Source organism: Oryctolagus cuniculus, chromosome 4 (assembly GCF_051225735.1).
Source record: "Oryctolagus cuniculus isolate XC-2025 breed Fujian yellow rabbit chromosome 4, ASM5122573v1, whole genome shotgun sequence".
In the NCBI taxonomy this organism is placed as follows: Eukaryota; Metazoa; Chordata; class Mammalia; order Lagomorpha; family Leporidae; genus Oryctolagus; species Oryctolagus cuniculus.
This window is the reverse complement of record NC_142870.1, coordinates 60,499,763-60,521,419: the sequence shown is the minus strand read 5'-3', so window position 1 is coordinate 60,521,419 and position 21,657 is coordinate 60,499,763. Positions and strand designations below refer to the sequence as shown.

General features: G+C 35.3%; 1 protein-coding gene across 3 annotated transcripts in view; it reads right to left on the bottom strand.

Moving 5' to 3' along the window:
- The window catches only part of ALCAM (activated leukocyte cell adhesion molecule), a 208,528-nt gene that overhangs the window by 10,508 nt on the left and 176,363 nt on the right, over positions 1-21,657 (bottom strand). For 2 of the 3 annotated variants that reach the window (XM_002716725.6, XM_089330697.1), the window contains exons 8-14: positions 20,262-20,394; positions 13,371-13,483; positions 11,818-11,953; positions 11,569-11,702; positions 8,691-8,823; positions 6,822-6,860; positions 6,419-6,536 (exon numbers count right to left, since the gene is read on the bottom strand). In XM_002716725.6, coding sequence (XP_002716771.3) covers positions 6,419-6,536; positions 6,822-6,860; positions 8,691-8,823; positions 11,569-11,702; positions 11,818-11,953; positions 13,371-13,483; positions 20,262-20,394 — 806 coding nt within the window. The remainder of the gene's footprint in view (positions 1-6,418; positions 6,537-6,821; positions 6,861-8,690; positions 8,824-11,568; positions 11,703-11,817; positions 11,954-13,370; positions 13,484-20,261; positions 20,395-21,657) is intronic. The other variant, XM_008267007.5, reaches the window with a different exon arrangement.

Genomic DNA, 21,657 nt, shown 5'->3' with positions numbered 1-21,657 from the left:
TTTTTTTTTTTTTTTTCCTTTTTATCATGGGAATAGGCTAGATAGGATTATAATTCCAGCCCTCTGATGGGTTTTGTATTTCCCTATGATTAGTTATTATTCCAGCCTCTTGACTGGTATTCTAGTGCTCTCATTGGTTGTTAGCTGCTGTTCTGCTTCTCCCTTAATTGGGTAAATCTAGGTAGTCACTTTTGTGTATAAAAGACCCAGAATTGGCTTGTTTCTGGGGCAACTCCTCCATTTGGCTGCCCCATTCTGACTGCTGTGGCAAGGGTTTTCTCACTATGATAATTTCACTCTGCTCAGATCGCCCCTGTCTGCATGGAAATTCTTTGATGTGAGACAAGAATTGAGATCATCTCCATCCTCCTGTAACAAGAGGAGACCACAATGATGAAATGCCATCTCCACATTATCCTGTTTTCTCTCTAATCCACTCTATTTTTATGGCTTAATAGAATAAATGAGAAATTTTCTTTTTTGTTTTCTTCCAGTTGCCTGGTAGGCTATGGATAGAGAAACAGAAAGAAGCCAAAACTTACGTTATCTTGACTTCTGACACAAGTAGAAAGGCTATGTTAGCTTTGTAAATATTAAGCATGGCAATAGGAGAGGGAGAATAAAGAATAGTTGGAGCGTAGGCAGGAGGGAGGGCAAGGTGAGAAGTATCAGTATGTTCCTAAGTCTGTAGGTATGAAATACATGAAACTTGTGTACTTTAAATAAAATTTAAAAATAAAAAATACACCCCTTCTTCCAAGCACTGTATTAAAGACCAGCAAGCAATCAAATTCATAGCAGAAATTTTAATTACAAAGAAGTGTAGGTAAAGCAGCAAAATATATTTGAAAGCATAAGGGATTTAAAATAAAGTACTCACAATTTATGATATCCTGGGCAGGTTAAGCCCTCTGAGATTTACATGCCATGAAATTAGGTTAATTGTATGCAGCTCATTAAATTGTTGGGAATTTACTAAAAGTTTCTCCTCCCACCCCGAAAAGAAAAGAAAGTAGGTGTACAGGTAGCAAGACATGAGGAATCACTAAACATACACTGAAAGTGGTCCTCTAGCCTATCTTTTCAATTTGTTCAATGAAGACCCATCTCCCTCATGCAGACATATATTTGACTTTAGAGTACCTATTGAATGGAAGATAGCATTCAGTTAAAACTTTCTGTAAAGATCTTGTTCTATATATATCAAGAGATACTAAGGAGGATGCTAGAAAGGTTTAACATAGCATTGTTTTCTATGGTTTCAGTATTATCACAGGTCTTCTTCAACCTTACAGCCAATTTAAGACTGTCTCTGATTTCTTCTGATTACACTACACCATATAAGGCAGAGTTAACACAGCATATTTGTGCTTTTAAGATTTATACATTATCTACATGGATACTCCTAATATCTTAGAAAATGAATTAAAAGATAAACTATTTTTGGTGCAAAAACTTACAAAATATGAAGAGAACTTCCAAAAGTCTATGGAAATGCTTTTTATAGAAAACTATGCACAAATTTCCAAGATTTTTTCAACAAAATAGACTTCTTTTAATTCCACTTTCACAAACATCTTGAAGTATGTATGTATACATAATAATTTTCATGAAAAAAATCTTGAATTTCTGTTGCAAAATGTAAATATCAAAATATACTCAATGAGTATTTCAAGATTATAAATGTTTAGTTAATACTTGATCTCAGCTCAGAGGAAAAAATATGGTGGTCAGGGTCTCGTAAATGCAATCAGACCAGAAATCATGGTGTTAATAAACTTTACCTGAATAAATCTGTGGCTCTATCATGTCGCCTCTATACATTTTCTTTACATTCCGTTATTTTGACTTTTTGGTTTATATCTTTAAATTTATTTATTTAAAAGGCAATCAGAGAGAGACAGAGGGAGTACAGTCAAGCCCCAGATGCCTGTAATGGCTGGGGCTGGACGGGGTTGAAGCAGGTGGATCAACAAGAATCCAATTGAGCCATCACTGCTTCCTCCAAAGATCTGCCTTAGCAGGAAGCTGGAGTCAGGAGCCAGAGCTGGAAACTGAACCCAGGTACTGCAATGTGGGACACAAGCATGGTTACCACTAGGCCAAATGCCCACTCTCTCTTTTCTTTTTCTACTAAATCTCATAATATGAGACACACAAAAGAAGATCTGGATCTCAAACAGTAACCTTTAATTTTCTACAGAAGTAAAAGTATTTGCAGAAAACAGAGTGGAGAGAAATGGGATAAATAATTTAAAAGTCATCAAAATTATCTATAGTTCTTTAATGTTTTACTACCTATTAAGTAACTAGACATGGAGTGGAATTAGTTATTGAATGCCTTTTGCCTGACCATGTCAGCTAATACTTTACATAGATGGGAAATGACCAGAGACATCTCTTCTCATTATTCAAATGTTTCTAGTTTTTCAAAAGCTCTGGTAAGCATTTACATGGATTAAAATCACAGAGGAGTCGGAAGTCCTCACTCAATTAATGTACTCATAATAATGAAGAACACAATTGCTAAGTATTTCTTGCTATGGTATTCCATATTTGAAGTACGTATAACAATATGAAGCTCTTATTCGTGGAAGGGAGTGCACACTAGTTGAGTAAGGTCTATTAATAAGTGTACTCTTAATTTTCCCAAGGAATAAAGAAAAGTTTCTCTTATCTTCTTCCTAAGCTTTTAAAAATAACCAATTTAAAGAGCTTTCCCTAAATGTTGCTAACATTTCACTGCTTTGCTAGCTGTATCACAAAAATAGCCTCAGAAATTCTTAACCAGAAAGCTCTTACCAGGATTCTACATTCCTTTGGACTAGTGGCTGAAAGGGTTAAGAACATTAACTCATAGCTAAAATACTGGCTTGTTTCAGAGGGTGCAAGCAAGGAATTAACTAATTGGGAATGTAAACTAGTAAGCAAATCTGAAGTATTCCACACATTCTTAATGAAAACTCTCTCGTGTTTGGGATGACAATTATAATTTATCAATTTGGTTACAAATAATACTAACTTTATCAAACTTAATATGTTTTTCAAATAACAACAGTTATAGATGAATGTTCAAGCTAGGTGGTAAAAGTTGAATTTAATTTAAAGAGATGCTTTGAAGAAAATGCCTGTGGCTTTAGCCTAAAGACATTATGAAGATAAGTGCCCAGCATTTATTTATCCATGATTTTAATTTTGGGTCACCATATGGTAATAGCTAATGAAGCAAGTTACTATCTACACACACAAAACACACAAATTGCTTTATATATATATATGTACATATGCATATATATATATACAAATACACATATATAAATATATATGAACAAATAGTGTCTGGTAAAAATCTGGTCATTGGAAAAGGATGATTAAAATACAGAGTTGTCTCACTAATTTAGCATTCACCTAACCATAATATAGAGTGCCACAGTTTGCTTTTCAATTAATTTTCTGCATAAAGTGAAACATTTTCATTCTCTTAAGAAACAAAATCACTGTTGTAGTACATCAGAAGCCCTCATAAAATGGATATACCCTAAAGCACAAAGTGGTCATATTTGTAAATGCCTTATGATGTATTACACAAGTGGACTGGATTTTGGTCATCAGGAAACTTCTACACACAAAATGAGAATTTTTGGTAATAGATAATTGGCTGTAGGAACCATATTTCCTTCCTATACATGGTATAGGACTTCTAAATTTTCTGTAGACAACATGGACACAAATGCATATGATGTGTTTGTAGGTAAAATGTTCAGTGAGAAATAGAACATGTTTTTTGCCAAGTGTGACAGTTAACTATGTGTCAACTTGACTGAGCCTCATGGTATCCAGAGATCCAGTCAAACACTATTCTGGCTGTGGCTATGACGCTGCTTCTGGATGAGATTAATATTTGAATAGAAAGAGTAAGTAAAGCAGATTGTATATCCATAAATGGCTGGTCCTCACTCAATCTATTGAAGGTCTAAATGGAAGAAAAAGGCTTAGTAAGAGGGAACTCCTGCCTAATTACTTGAGCTGTTTTTTCACTGCCTTAAGACTTGGACTAAAACATTGGCCTCTGATGAGACTCCATCCTGCTGGGTTTCAGATTGGAATTAACATTGACTCTCCTGGCTCTCAAGGTTTTGCATAAAGAAAGGAACTGCATATCAGCTCTCCTGGGTCTTTGGCTTTCTGAAGATAGATGTTGGGACTTCTCAACTTCCATAATCACATGAGTCTATTCCTTATAATACATCTTTCTTTGCACACAAATACAGACAGACACACACACGTGTGTGTGCACGTTGGTCTGACTCTGGGGAAGCCTGAATAGTACACTAAGTATTGGTGGAGTCTTTTCAAGACTGGGGAGTGACATGCAAGATCAGGAGTGGCTGTTCCCCAGTGTGAGGATGGACATCATGAACATTGGTCACAGCACACAATAAAAAAAATTATACATGAAAAGAGAGGCCCAGTGATTAAGTGCAAAGATTCTCAACATTACTACATTCAATCAAATAACAATCAGTTCATTGCAAACGGTGTAACCTTGGGGCCACTGCTTGGTGCAGTGGGGAAAAGCCCAGCCTGCAGCACCAGCATCCCATACGGGCTCCAGTTTGATTCCAGGCTGCTCCACTTCCGGTCCCACTCTCTGCTAATGTTCCTGGGAAAGCAGCAGAGGATGGCCCAAGTCCTTGGGACCCTGCATCCACAAGCTCCTGGCTCCTGGCTTCAGATCAGCTCAGTTCTGGCCATTGCAGCCATTTGGGGAGTGAACAAGCAGACGGAAGACAACTCTCTGTGTGTCTGTCTCTATCTCTCTTAGTAACTCTGTCTTTCAAATAAATAAAATAAATATTTTTTTTAAAAAGGCAAGTCATGTAACCATTCTCTGCCTCAGATTTTTCAAGTGTGAAAACATATATATTGATTGTATCTGCTTCACGGATCTGCTATGAGAACAAATGAGCTCAATACATTCCTTTCTTGTTACGTGACTCTAAAATTGCTGAGCTACTGCTTTATTGGAATCAACATCTTTTTAGGGTGAGATTATGGATCCTCTTTGGAGCCTTCTTTTTCTTCTAATTTTATTTTAAGTTAACTTTCCTGAGGCTCTTAAAGGGGATATATCAACAAAAGAAAAATATGTAATTAAGTACAAAGTCGCCACTAGTTATAAACATCTCACTGCAAATATCAATTTTCTCATTTATAAGATAAGGGAGGTTAAAATCCATGTTTGGAATCTAAATATTGCCACAGAATCACTAACGTGACTTTTAAAAAATTGCAAATGCTAGAAACCCTTTCCTGTGCAATGACATCTGAAGCTAGGATTGAGGAGGCAAGGACAAGTATTAGGCATGTGTGTATATTAAAAATCTTCATTGGTTCATCAAAATTTCATTATAAATCATTCTTAGATGATGATAAGGTTCATACTATATAGTATTACATGACTAATACTTTTAACTGATTACTCTTTAAAATTCTGAGAGGGAGGGAGAAAGAGAGAGGGAGAGTTCACAGATTCTCATCCCCTAGTTCATTCCCAAAATGCTTGCAGAAGCAGAAGCTGAGCCTGACAAAAGCTAGGGATTGGGAACTCAATCTAGGGTGACCACGTGGGTGACAGGGACCCAATTACTAGAGCCATCAGCCACCTGCTCCCACTGTACACAATAGCAGGAAGCTGAAATTAGGAAAAGAACTGGGATTTGAAACCAACCTACTCCAATATAGGATAGGCATCCCAACCGCAGATTAAGTCCTAAACCAAACACTTGCTCCTATTAGTTTTCAATCACACACCATCACAGGCATTTTAAAAGTAATCTTTGTACTTTGTCTAATCAGTTTTTTTTTTTTTAATTTTAAGCCAAAATAATCATGTATGTCTCTCTGAAATAGATTCTCATTTGGAGCAAACTCAAGTAAATAGAATGAGGTAGCAATGACAAGATCCTCCAATGTTATTAGTAGTTTTATTCCTGGCCAGTTTTATTCCATGGCTGTTGTCCATGTAATGACACCTAGAAAGTCTCTACAATAGGTATTAACCACTTTCAATTAATCTTTGCCAATCTTAACCAAAAAATTTAGGATATGTGATTTTTAGCCAGTACATGCTTTTAAAATATCTACATAATTATGCATAGAAAATCTCTGGTAGTTGGACTCAGACTAATGGCTTGGAAAATTAAAGAGACACATGTGAACTCAAACCCCAGACCATGTCTCTGATGTTGACAATGAAGTTCCTGTGAGGTGAAATAAAATATGATCACTCTGATTTGGGGAATATACCTTTCTTACTATAGAAATTATAAGCACAGCTGGAGTGAAGATAATTGATACACAGTATTATCTCTCAATAAAATTCAGTAAACAATGAAGATTATTTTTCACAACTTACTTTGATTTCTTCATGTATAGCCAGTAGACGACACCAGCAACAAGAGCAGCAAGGAGGAGACCAACAACAATTCCCACAATTAGTTTTGCTTGATCATTCACCTTTTCTCTGTTTTCATCTATAACAAAAAAGAAAATTCCATGCAATTACAGAAAATGCCAAGAATTTGAAAAAATAAATCAATCTAGTTATTACTTATTAAAAGTGACTAAGGCTCACTACTGTGATTAACATGCAAACTTGTGATTTTAAAGGGCAAAATTTTAGCATTCTTACTATCTTGTCTCATTTTGTATTTTAATTCAAGTTGAAATTAAGGACAGCTGGGAAAATTACTTGTCCAATGACACTTCATAAATCTTGAGCTGATAATTAAGGAAGAAGTCGGCAGCATAGTACCTACCACTTATCTCGTCTGCCTCATCGTGTTCTGGAATACTTACTGAAATGAAAAATGTTAATATGAAATTAAAAACAAAATTTGTTGATATATGAAAGTCACCTTTACCATTATAGTATGATGTTATAGTAGTCAAAGATAAAATATCTATTCTAGAGCTAAGGGTAAAAAAAAATCACAATTAACAGAACATGAAATTCCCTGCAAAGAAATTAATTTTTAAGGAAAAAAAGTAGTTAAAATTGTGAACGTATTAATCTATTATAGAAAATTTTACAACTGACAAGCTATAGTGTTAATATGAAAGCCATATTAATTTTTCCACTATCTATCACCTTTTAATAGTACTTCTTTAATAAGAGAAACAAGTTGGCACCAAAGAAGTCTATGATTTGGTGTTCCTCACTTTTACTTGCGTCAATATAGGAGAAATCATTTTCATTTTTTATTGCCAAGAACCTATCATAGAGATGTTCATACAGCAACTGAGATTGAAGTTAAAACTGAGGATGCCTTAGAGATTACCAAGCAAATATGCAGTGATTTCAAGAGCCTTCCAAATGTCTCTGATAGTGCCAAGCTCTTGGCTCATTTTAAGAATCACTGCTATTGCTGATTATCATCTAATATTAAACTATATGAATATTTTCAGATTGCATGGCCCTACATCAAATCTGCTGTGATGTTTGATATAAATCATATTCTCAGATTCCTCCTCATATATACTAAATTGTAATCTCAGGAGGTGCTCATTGAATTTGAAAATGTATTAAATGTTGATCAAGCTCTACAAGACCTAGAAAACTAAAGCACATCATTCAATGGCTTAGAATAAAAAGAGAGACTTTTGTTCAGGAAGAACAGATAGGTTCTCTTCTAGGAATGGCAAATCAACACTTGTGGAATTGCATTGTGAAAAGTCAATGCTCCTATTTTAGAATTAAATTTGGTTCTTTTCTCCTGTCAATCCATCAGGCCTTTATAGTGCACTTATAATCTATTAAGGATCATCATCTTTAGACAATTAACAGTGCATCCATAGCTTGCTGATGTGACATTCAGGATTCTGATTGACTGAAGAATAAAATTTTGATGGGTCAGTCAACAGCCTGTCCAGATTGAACCTCATTCTAGGACAGTCCTGATTTAAAGTGGACATAGCACTAGGAACAACAGCAGAAATGAAGATGAAAAATAATTTCATATTAAATAGCAATTGTTTTCAGCAGAAGCTGCTGTTGGAAAATATTTGTAACACTGATTTCAGCAATTATTTTTTTTAACTTATCTAAGTTAGTATCATTTTTTTCTGATTTTTGGCCATGATTCAAATATGATATAACAAAAGGAACAATTTTTGAGGCCAAATTTCATGAATTCTATCAGTTCTACTATTACTATGTGGAATGATGAAGTTTTTGACATTCCTATTCAAAATAAGAGTAGGAGAACACCACCAAAAAGTGGAGTGCAAAATAACAGATTAAAGGGAATTAAAATTTACTAAATTTAGAACTATTACAAGAATATTTTATGATTGACTGACTTAACTCTGCACTGAACACAAAACATGTATTAAAAAAGAGCAACTTCTTTCCTTCTTATTTTCTGCTGCTCTTGGGAAATATTCTTTGATTAGATAAAGTCTCTGATTCATAAAACATGAAATGATTTAACTGTCAAGACAAGGATAATACAAGTATGGAAACCAGGAAAAAAGAAAAAATAACCTCATGATGATGATACCAAATGTAAAATAAATAAATAAAACTTACCATAATGCAGTACAGGAAGATGGAACTGAAGATTTTAAACTAATGAAGAATAACTTCAACTTTTCTTACTTTTTAATGCCAGAAATGAAATACTCACTAGCAGAGACATTCAAGGAGTTTACTGTTCTCTCCAGTTGGTTTTCTGCTGCGCAAGTTAAAGTAACATTCTCTTCAGGGGAAATGATAATTTTACTATAATACCTGCCATTGATATAAGGGGATTCCTCTGTCTGGAAAAAAAAAAGGAAGATGGGTTTAGAAATGAAAATAGAAAAACATGGGAAAGAATAATAAGGGATGAAATAGGACAGTTGTGGTTCTTTAGTACATGCTACTGTTCGTGAGTATGTGTAAGGTAGGGCGCCAGTTCTAGTCCCGGCTGTCCCTCTTCCAATCCAGCTCTCTGCTATGGCCTGGGAAAGCAGTGGAAGATGGCCCAAGTGCTTGGGCCCCTGCACCTGCATGGGAGACCAGAGGAAGCACCTGGATCCTGGCTTCAGATCGGTGCAGCTCTGGCTATTGCGGCCATCTGGGGAGTGAACTAACGGAAGGAAGACCTTTCTCTCTGTCTCTACCTCTCACTGTCTATAACTCTACCTCTCAAATAAATAAAGAAAATATTAAAAAAAAAAAAGAAAGGATTGTATGCCTATATCTACAGCAGGTAAGAAAAAGACTAGTAATCCACAATGGGGTTTCTTTTTTTTTTTTTCAATTGTGACTTCTAATGTTAAATTAAACTTTCAATAGATATGCAGGTGTAGTCACCATTTTGGCATGATGATATTCATCTCAAAATAATTAAGCAGTTAAGATCTAATCACCTCTTTCCCTCAATAAACGTATGAGTTTAATTATGAATTTGGAAACTGCTTCTGCTTGCAGGAGTTAATTCCTTTACCTTAAACCACTACATCTAAGTGCATATATATGTATGTATGATTGTTCATTGGTAAATAAAATCTTTGTTTTCTAGATTTTTTTGGGCTAAATACAGATGATGGACTCTTTTTTTAGTTACTTCTAAGTCTGAATTTTGTGAGATATTAACAAGGGCAATCATTGTATTTAAATCCTTCAAATATAAGAAACCATAGACTTTAATCTCATCTCCTAGAATTTGACTCCAAAATTCAACATGACTGAAGCTAATATATACTATATATTATTTTCTCAGTCATTTTTACACATCATGTCCTACATAGCTCTCTGCTTGCTTTTTCCTTAATTATACTCTAAGTGCCTTAAGGACAAAGGCGGGATTTCTTCCAGTTCCTGGGGGTGGAGGAAGGGTAAAGATACATCCTAGTTGTAAAATAATAGATTTGGCATGTGTTTGAGGAATGAACAAATAAAAGATTGTGGATTGATCAGCACAAACTTAGAAAAGAAAAACAACATATCACCTAACGGGTCAGAATCAATCCTTCTCCTTGACAAAGAAAAATGGAATTATTATTTCTGGCTCATAGGAAATTCATCTGCTACTTTTATCCTACCTACTAGGATTTTTCATAGGGTTTTCTCATTAAGACCCTGTTTTTTTTTACCTTGCTCTAATAAAGTACATTTTTTCATTTCCAGGATAGCCTTTTAAATCTTTGTATCCTTTCATTCATCAGACATTCACTATGTGCTTATTTTTCTAGTTCTTATTCTTGTATTATTAGTACCTGAAGGTTTCGTTTTACTGCACTTATTACTTAACTGAACTAAAGAGCAAAAAGGAGAGAGTAGAAAAGAAACATTTCTATGTTTTTAGCATTTGATGATATAAAATAGCTTCATAGGTTGTCAGCAATTCCAGAGGTTTAGATCTTTATTCTGAATCAAGAAACTGCATTTCCTTAAGTTGAAAGGGTCCAGAGCCTCTGTGCTCTTCTCTGGCATGGCCTCTCAGCTGTGTGTCCCATCATACTTAAACAAATCAGGAGTCATTTGCTACAGGGGTGTCCCATACCCAAAATCATGCCAACAGAAATGCATCATCCATAGGGGAATGAGCCAAAATCCACATTGCTGTGCAAAGCTATGTTGCCTAAGGTGAACTGTGGTCTGACTTCCCTGGTAGAGGATGAGTGGAGATTTTGACTTAAAATTATTTTGCAGGTGTTTGTTTATAGACATCTTCTCAAATTTCAACTGGGTCCAAAGCTGGGAGGAAGGCAGAATGGAAGATTCAAATAATCAAATGGCACCTCTAGGTGCTGGTAAAGTCTTTAATTATTCCTCCTGAGAAGAGGTGATGTGAAGATTGTGTGGAGAAAATGGAAATTACAGGTAGGTTTGTAACACAAGCAAATTGGAAATGTTGTAGGATTATAGTTCTGAACACCTGGTGACAGGGCACATCCTCACCTTTTTTTTTTCTTTTTGTGTCAAAGACTTAATATTAGTAGAAAATTACTGATACATTCATATGTTCTTAGCCCTTTGCTATTATGAAAATGCCCATGAGGGGTAAAGATATTAAAGTTTGGTTCAACCCTCTTGTTCAGAACAGGACACTTTCTTTATTCTGAACTGAGTTCAATCATAGGCAAATCAAAACAAATGTGCACAAGCAATTACTGTACTTTTCCCCACACTCAAGGCCCAGTTTCAAGAAGAAATATTCCTTTATGTGCTTCAGCAAGCAAACTAATGAAGTCTACTTATATTCCTATGTGTCAATTTATGATGTAGAAAAGTATATACCTTTATGCCTGAATATTTCAGAAGTTAACAACCATGGAACAACATCAGATTTACATTCCTTTAAAAACAGATAATATTTCTTTCATTTTCCATGACCCTGGAATTTAAAATTTCTCTTTGAGTCATGTTCTTCCTTTGGGAAAATTAAAAAGTTAGCAAGAGCTTCCCCTGAGAATACACTGCAAATTTCAAGTGGCAACAAACCTTTATGTAGTTTAGGTACCTAAAAAAACTCTCCATGGACCAAGTACAGCATAGAACAGAAGACAAATACTTACTTGGTTTATGACGCTTCCACTGCCAGTAATGGTCCACTGTATAGCTGGCTTTGGAAAACCCTCTACGTGGCAGATTATTGTTTTAGATAGTCCACTGGGATCAGTTTTCTTTGTCATTTTGATTTGAGGTTTTCCTAGAATATTATTACAATTAAAGTTTAATGTTGAACCATTATCATAAAAGAGACCATCTTTTTTTTTTTTTTTCCTCAAAGAAAAATCTGCATTGGTGAGAAGTATCTCATTTACCTTCTACAATGAGAGTCAGGGACTCTCTTTTCTTCAGTCCTTCAACTTCTTGTAGAGCAGTTTCACAGACATAGTTTCCAGCATCCTGATACTGAAGACTGGAAAACGATGGGCTAGATCGAAGCTTGATGTTGTCCTGATTAAGTAAAAAGTCAAGTATTTCACAAGGCATGATAAGACTAAAATTATTATTTTGGGTCTACTGAAAAATTTTCTTAACTTCAGAGGTTTCCAAATATAGATTTCCTTTTTCCTTTGTAGTTTTGGAGTGAGACATATTGGAATTTTATTTCAGTCTCTTCTATTACTAAATTTGCAATCTGGAACAAGTACATACAATTTGGTGACTTAGTTTTCTTTGTTAATGAAATGGGGTAATAACTTACCATATTGAGTTACTATGCAAACTTAATTATATGAATAATGCAATGGTTTCTATTAAGGGAAGTTCTCAATTGAGGATACCTGCTAATTGCAGTTGATGGAGATTTCAGCAATGGGTATATTTATTTTCAAGTTACTGCATCAGAACTGTTATCAATATAGGGGATCCATTACAGAGCCATGACAATTATGAAAAGAATGGATGTTTGTTTTAAGATTTATTTGTTTAAAATATACAGTGTCAGAGAGAGGGAGAAATACAGACACAGAGAGAGAGCGAGCTTCCATTTGCTAGCTTATTCCCCAGATGCCAAAACCAGCCAGGGCTAGGTCAGTTTGAAGCTAGGCAAGGAACTCTCCCATGTGCATGGCAGAAACCCAAGTACTTGAGCCATTATCTGTGACCTCTCAAGTACATGAGCAGGAAGCTGGATAGGAAGTGTGGAGTAGCTAGGATCCAAATAAAATATGAGAAGCGAGCATCCCATGCAGTGGCTTAACTCACTGTGCTTCAACTCCATGGAAGACTGATTTTTTTAAAGAAACTCTTAACAAATTATTATACTAAGGTATATGAACAAAGAAAACATAACATTTAACTTCAAATATCATCTGAAATACAGAAAAAATTCTATTTTACTAGGAATTGAACCTCTAAATAGAAAACTAAGAAATCCTAAGATTAGATGGTTTTTGTCTACTAGAATATTTACCCCTTTCCCAACAATTAACAAAAATGAAATTTCATGTAAAGTGGAATTAAAATATATTTATTTTGCAAAAAATATTTGAAATCTATGCATATAAGTAGCCTTCAAACAGCTCATTTGAGAATAATGTGAGTAAAAAACACATTGTAAATTGTTAATCTCCAAAGTACATAGCTGTATGTGTGTGTGTGTGTGTGTGTACGTGCATGTGTAAAATCACTTAGCACACATATATAGTTAAAATAATGCTCCAAATTAAGTTTTGGAGCATCGGTCATGGATGCCACACTGTTTCTGAGTACCTCTAAAGTTTTTGTGTAATTTGGTTGTATTATTACAAAGAAAAAGAGACAGCCTAAGTGTGGGTATATAAACCTGTTATCAGTGAGTATATATATGAATATAATATAACAAAGAAATCAGCTCAAACAGTAGGACAGTACCAAAAATATCACTTACTTTCATCCACACCACGGTTGCATTCCTACTTGCAGATATTGTGCATGACACAGGCAGGGAATCACCAATCTGCTTGGTCACTTCCCCACTTGGGTTTAAAGACAAATCCAAATCTGTGAAGCAGAAAATCTGCTTGAAACGCAAACTCCAAGAAAGTAAGATAGTCAAAATACACTGGAGATGAAAAGATGAAAAAAAAAAAAACCTTATAACTGCACTTGAAAGTTCAGACCTGATTTATGTGACTGAAATAAATGAACTGAAGCATAATCATCTTAGTGTTTTGAGCCAGCTTTGAGACCAACTTGGACAAGTGAATTAGCAATGTAATTGATCATGCATCAAGTTGCAGTTAATACCACTGATGTTTTGAGTGCATATAAATGATCCCCTAAGGTCTATTACCTTAAGGAAAAAATTCTTAAATCACTTTTGAAAGAAAATAAAAATGATGACTAAATAAATATTATAAAAGAGATGGTACAAAGGTGAGAAAATCAAGTACAGTTATCCATCATTATAAACTGGAAAAGCATAGATAGTTTAGGTGTTCCCTCAAAGAAAATTGACTAAAGTAGTTTTTTTTAAAAAAATGCTATTTCATTTCTCACATAGTTGAAATTTTGTAAGATTTCTTGCTAAGTATACTGTCACTAGATACCATTTTTTAAAAAATAGTATAAACACATTGGAAGATATATGATCTTTCAGATGGCAAATAATAAAAACCTTACTACCTTAGTATGATCTGTATGTAGAAAATCCAATTCAATCAAACACACAGTTACTGTATAGCTACTCTGTCCCAAGCACTGATGGGAGATACAGAGATGAATAATGGGGTTACAATTTAATGTGGTAGAGGTTATATACACTCAACTTAAGATTATATAGCATACAGCCTATGAAATAGGCTCCCAGTAAAAACCCAGTACAGATTGGGAACTCAATAAATATTTGTTGAAAGATGCAGGGTTACAAACACAGGTTCAAACAAACACTTAAGGGAGAAGTATAGAGAACAGAGGCAAACTGGGTTTCAAAGCAATCATAAATGCTTTGTATAGGAAGCTGTGTGACCCCTGATGATTGAGAGGGCTTTAATAGTTGGAGATGAAAGGCAAACTTTTGCCATGTAAGCCAAGAAAAAGAGAGAAAGAGGTGAGAAAGCTTGGAAGATTTCACAATAGTAAGTAATCTAGTATGAGTGGTGATAACTCACAGAAGATAAAGCCACATAATTAATTGAGACCAGACTGGAAGTTGGAACTTTATTCTAGGGGATGAGAATAAGTCATTACACAATTTGTTCTTCCTTGGTTTAAGGACTGTTATTGCAATCTGTTGATTGTTTGTAGCATCTGCTCCTCTTGTTACTGTTCATGCCACAAGATAGTGACGGAGACTTGATTTGTCACTGAGGTATCCACAATGTCTGTCACAAGGTTGAAGAAATAAAGGGAAGAAGTACACTTTTTTCTTTTTTGCTTTTCATTAACATTAAAAAATACAACATCCCATTTTTTTTCTCGATCTGGGAAGAATGTCTTTGGTATTTTGATTGGTATCACATTGAAACTGTACATTGCTTTTGGAAGAATGGATATTTTGATGATATTGATTCTTCCAATCCATGAAAATGGAAGTGTTGTATTTGATTGATTTGTGAATGTTGGACCATCCCTGCATACCAGGGATAAATACCACTTGGTCTGGGTGGATGGTCTTCTGATAATGTTGAAATTGATATGGAGGCATATGAGACCTCAAATAACTACAACAATCTTAAATAACAAAAATAAAGCTGGAGGCATCACAATATCAGATTTCAAGACATACTACAAGGCAGTTATGATCAACACATTCTGGTATTGGTACAAAAACAGATGGATAGACCAATGAAAAATAATAGAAACACCAGAAATCAATCTAAACATCTACAATGAACGTATATTTTACCAAGGAGCTAAAACCAATCCCTGAAGCAAGGACAGTCTCTTTTAACAAATGGTGGTGGGGAAACTGGATTTCTACATACAGACGTCTGAAGCAAGAACCCTACCTTATACATTACACAAAAATTCACTCAAAATGGATTAAAATTCTAAATCTATGACCCGACATCATCAAATTATTAGAGAACATTGGGGAAACCCTGCAAGACATTGGAATAGGCAGAGTTCTTGGAAAAAAACCCAGAGGCACATGCAGTCAGGACTAAAATTAACAAATGGGATTACTTCAAATGGAGAAGTTGCTGTGTGGCAAAAGAAGCAGTCAGGAAAGTGAAGAGAATGGAGAAACTATTTGCAAAATATACAACTGATAAAGGATTGATAACCAGAATCTACAAAGAGATCAAGAAATTCCACAACAATAAAACAACCCAGATAAGACATGCGCCAATTTTTCAAAAAAGGAAATACAAATGGCCAACAGACACATGAAGTAATGTTCAGAATCACTAGCTGTCAGAGAAATACAAATCAAAACCACAATGAGGTTTCACCTCATCACAGTTAAAATGACTTTCATACAGAAATCAACAAACAACAAATGCTGGAGAGGATGTAAGGAAAAGGGTACCCTAATCCAACATTAGTGGGGATGTAAACTGGTAAAGACACTATGGCAGACAGTATGGAGATACCTCAAAAATCTGAGTATAGACCTTTCATGTGATCTAGCCATCCCACTTCTGGGAATTTACCTAAGGGAAATGAAATCAGTAAACAAAAGAGTTATCTGCACCTCCTCGTTTATTGCAGCTCAGTTCACAATAGCTAAGACATGGAATCAACCTAAATGCCCATCTACCAAAGAATGGATAAAGAAATTATGGGATATGTACACTATGGATATGTACACTACACAGCAGTATATAAAAAAAGGAAATCTAGTCATTTGCAACAAAATGGATGAATCTGGAAAACAGCACACTTAGTGAAATAAGCCAGTCCCAAAGGGACAAATACCCATATGTTCTCCCTGATCTGTGAGAATTAATAGAACACCTAAAATGAAATCTGTAGAAGTGAGATTGACAGTTCAAGAACAGGTAACTTGAGATGCCCTTGTCTTTACTGTCAAGGTCAGTTTCATTTTCTTTGTTTTTTTTTTTTTTTTTTGTCTTTTTTTCTTCATGTTATTTGTTGAACTCTTTACTTAACATAGAGTTAATCATATGTGTATAAAGTCAATTGAAAATAGATCTCAGTAAAAATAATATTGGGAATAAGAGAGGGAGGAGGAAGTTTGTAATTGTAAAACTGTATAGTTCTACATTCATTCCTACAGACTTACTTCTAATGGTACAATTTAAAAATGTGTCATTGGTCTCCAAATCCCATTAAAATTGGTGGTAAAAATGCCATCTTAATTGTTAAAGTGATCATATTAAGAGTTAAAGTGAACATACAGATAAGATAAAGAGTTAAAGAGATCATATAAATAGGATCAAGTGTCTGGTAAATATAATAAATTTAAAAAGGAGAGAATGTTCTACACAGGAAGCAGTCCATACAGCAGATTCATAGAATGACAGTTGCTACAGGTAACACTCTGACATCCTGATTCAGCCCTTAAGACTTCCTGGTCTGGCTGAAAAGCCCGTAAGAGCATTTCAGGCATGAAAAGCCAAGACAGTGTGGAAAAAAAGGTTCTATATAAGGGACCTCTATGAGTGAGACCCCAGTGGAAAGAAGTGGCCATCAAAAAAGGACATACTTTCTTTTTTTTTTTTTTCTTTTTTCTTTTTTTTTTTTTTTTTTTCATTTGACAGGTAGAGTTATAGACAGCGACAGAGAGAAATGTCTTCCTTCCATTGGTTCACTCCCCTAATGGCTGCTATGGCCGGCACTGCGCTGATCCGAAGCCAGGAGCCGGGTGCTTCCTCACAGTCTCCCATGTGGATGCAGGGACCCAAGCACCTGGGCCATCCTTCGCTGCCCTCCCAAGCCACAGCAGAGAGCTGGATTGGAAGAGGAGCAACTGGGACTAGAACCTGGCGCCCCAACCAGGACTAGAACCTGGGATGCCAGAGCTGCAGGCAGAGGATTAGCCAAATGAATCACGGTGCTGGCCCAGGAAATTCTTTTTTTAAGGGAAAGAGAGAACTTGCACTTTGTTTATGGCCTTGTCCAAATACTGACAGAGTTTTATACTCAAAAGGCTTCCATAGCCTAGGCAGCTCATGTCAAGAGGCTCGGGTGGTCAATGACATCACACATAAAAGTGTTAATTGTTAAATTAACAATGGGAATTACTGTGCACTAACTCCCCATGAAGGACCTCTGTTCTCAGTGAGTTGTATTGAGAGTTAACTGTAAAACCAGTTCTCAAACAATTTGTGTGTGTGTCTGTGTGTGCAAATTGTCGAAGTCTTTACTTAGTATAGAGTTGGTCTTCTGTGTACAAAGTTAATTGAAAGTGAATCTTAATGGAGAATGGGACTGGCAGACAGCCAGGAGGAGGAAGGAGGGGTGGGAGTGTGGGTGGGAGGGCTGGTAGGGTGGGAAGAATAACTTTGTTTTTAAAGTTGTACTTATAAATTTGTATTCCTTAAAAAATAAATAAAAATAAATAAATAAAAAATCATTTCATACAGAAGCATATGCAGACCAATAAAGAGAATAATATAACAAACAAAAAAAAAAAAAACCAAAAATACATCATCACAAATAAAAGGAGTTTCTTAAGAATGTTTGGGTTAACTATATGAGGGATCCTCCAAAAGTTCATAGAAAATGTGTATTATGAGAAAATTATGCATGAGTTTCCCTGCACAAAAATAAACATAATTGAATTTTCCATGTACTTTTGGAAATATCCATGTATTTAAATGAAAACTTTATTCAGTATGAGTTGGAAGATTTCATTGGCTGGATGATTAACTTGCCAATGAGAAGAAAAAGATTTTAATGGGTGATTATGGACATCGACAGTTCTGGTGAAGAAGCTACATGCATATGCTTTGGCAGAGGAAGAATAGCTATTTTTCTGGCCACTGTGAATCTTTTGGGTGAGGCTTGATGAAAGCATTGCTCTGCAAATATATGTAGATACGAGCTACTTCTCCACCAATACTCCTTCTAGTCATCTAGGGAAAGGAAACAAATTCTGTTTTTGGAAAACAAATATTAAAGGATAAAAGGCCAGAGATAGAATTTTTGTGTTTTCCTATAATTTATAACAAATTTTTAGTTACTTATAAGAATTTTTCTTCTTTTAAGAGCAATGTGGGTCTTAAAAACCCAATGTTACTGTCAACCTGTCAGAACCAAGACTCATTTCAATTTAACTAAATGCAATGAAATCCAGTTAAACTGTTAAATGCTTTTGTTTAATTTCCCCAAGGCACTCCCATCACAGTCAATCACACAGGCACTATTTGTGTGCAACCACATTTTTGCCTTATCATCCTGTTACTATCTCATTGTGCTTTACCAACAAGTAAGACAAACAAGAGCTATATGCTTTTAAGGTACTCTTACCTAGCATCTCTTAAACATAAGTTCACTGCACTATCTCTAAAGCACTAGATTATTGGTCACTGGCCCAAAGACATCATGAACAATGATACCAGACACTTATTCTACTGGCAATTCTATTTTCTGGCTATAGCCATTATTTTACTGTTTTTTCTCAAGTAACAGGTCTGGATACATGGTCCCATGATTTAGTGCTCTTCAGAGAAAAATATTATTCTTATTACATGAATGGTCACTGTTTTCTCTATGACCAGACCCTGATGATTTCATGCTCAAACCTAAGTAACATGAATATGGGCAAACAGAGAAATGGCTGTATACATGTTTTAACTATCCACCATTTTTACAGTGTTCTCTAGGGTGTACTCCCAACATCAGATCATCAAAAAATAACCATCAGGTTGTTTTATTTACCAATGCACCCACCTGTACCTTCCTCAAAGTTAAAGCTCCTATCCTACATGTTTTCAAAAAATTATGGTTAGAGTGAAAGACTTAGAGCCATGTGTTCATGACAACTTCTAAATTCTGTTTTAATTTTGAAACAAAGAAATACTTCATCCTCAGTAGAATCATAGTAAATCATATCTAGAGCATGTTGATATTGTTGAGTGCAAAGGACTTAATGAACAGTTAGCCTCTACTTCCAGGCAATACTGACACTCGTCCAAAGCACATGATGAACTCTAGCCTCACTGGGGAGCAAGTTAGTTTTCTGCTTCCACAACTGTATTGACAGTATGAACTACACAAGAATTATAAATAAAAAACTCAAGCTAGGTGTCTCTTATTTGTGCATTTTCCCATCACACAGGGGAAAATACAACCTTTGGAGAGTCTGGAAAGCAAAATAAATTTAAGAGTTAATAGAAAGGTATGCTCAAGGTGATCTTCAAGAGGGTCTGTAACTAGATATTTACTATACTTCTAGATAGAGCACATTTGGCCAATTTTTAATCATCTGTACTTGTTATTCCAAAAGCCAAGTCTATAGTGATTTTTTTATTGCCTGAGTTAGAATATAAATATTATTCTGCAAGAAAGGAAAGGGTATTTAATCTACATTTTTCAGACCCAGGGCAAACTTTGTGCACTTATCTATTTTAAAACATGTAGTGAGTTGTTTTATTTAAGACCCACTGAATATTGTTTTTTGGTACTACAATTTGATGACATTTAGAAATAAAACTTAGGTTTATCACCATCAAAGGGCCATGTAAGATTTCAATATTGCCAGACAAACCTTGACCAAAGTTGAACTTAACTTTGAGGTTTTTTACTGAGTCTATTGAAACCCAGTCATTTAAGAAAGACATAGTTGCAATTTATTTGAAAAGATAGCTGAGTTAGACTATTAGAGGCCTTTGAAGTGAAGCTGGTAATGAAGAAGAAAGTGACTTACAGTGAACTGTAATGGCTGTTGAAGCAATCATGCTTTTTTTGTCTATCAGGGAGCATTTGTAGTCTCCTGTTGCATTGCGCCTCACATCTGGCAGTGTGTAAGTATTTGAGCTTCGTATTCCTTCGGGCTGTCCCTTTTGATAGAGGCAAAATGTCAGAAGATTACACTAGTAACCAGAATGAGAACAATTGTATTTCTTGATGAAAATGCTATTTTCTCAGAAAGAAAGGAAGCATGTTCTTTCATTCAAACAAAACAGGTCAGTTTGTGTTGCCAACATCTGATAATTGGAGAAATAATTAATATTCTAGTTTTAAGGAGTTTGACCAGCTAATTTATACAGTACTTAACAACAGGGTTTGCATTTGAGTTTCATGACAGATTTCTTTAAAAGATTATTTATTTGAAAGGCAGAGTTAGAGAGAGAGAGAGAGAGAGGACAGAGTAAGAGATCTTCCATCTGTTGGGTCACTCCCCAAATGGCCCCAACAGCCTGGGATGGGCCAGGTCAAATCCAGGAGCCAGGTGCTTCATCCAGGTCTCCCACGTGTGAGTAGGGGTCCAAGTACTTGGGCCATCCTTACTGCTTCCTGAGGCACATCATCAGGCAGCTGGATGAGAAGTAGAGCAGCCAGGACTTGAACCGGCACTCATATTGGATGCTGGAAATGGAGGCTTAATCTGCTGTGCCACAGCACGAGTCCCATATGGCAGATTTTTATATTTGTGTCCTACCTGATGTGATAAACATATTTGAGACAACCTAAAAGACAACATGCTATATATTCAAGTAAAGAGGGAAGGAAGATAGAGAGGGAGGTACAGATGGAGGAAAATAGAAGAGTTAATTAAGAAAGGATAAAAAAAGAGTAGAGGGGAGGAAAGATAAAATGAAAAGTACAAGAAAACAGAACAATAAATTAAGCATAGGAAAAGTTAGATGAAATAAATTTATGTGTTAACAAAAAGATAATTAACATATTGTTGCTAAAACTGAAGCATGAATTTGTCTCTGTTGTTCCTGACAGCCAAAGTGGTGACCTATTTAGTTTCAAAATTTCTACATGAGGCAAAACCAGCCTGTCCACTAATTAGAAGAAACAATGTTTTTTTGACAACATTTGAGGGTAGAAGAAATTAGTATTCTTAGTAACACAGTGGATGATATTTTTGAATACTGCTGAGTAATGTAATGAATGGAATTAGTATTGCATCACTGTAATAAATGTAATAATGAGTCATACTTGTCTATGGCTTCCTTCCACCCAACACAGATGTCAAACACAGAACTGGGGGAAAGCATATGAGTATCTCTAGACACAGCTCTTTCTTAGTCTGGCTCCATATCACTATAACATCCAAAACACATGCTACAGGGATTTTTTCAAAGTATCCT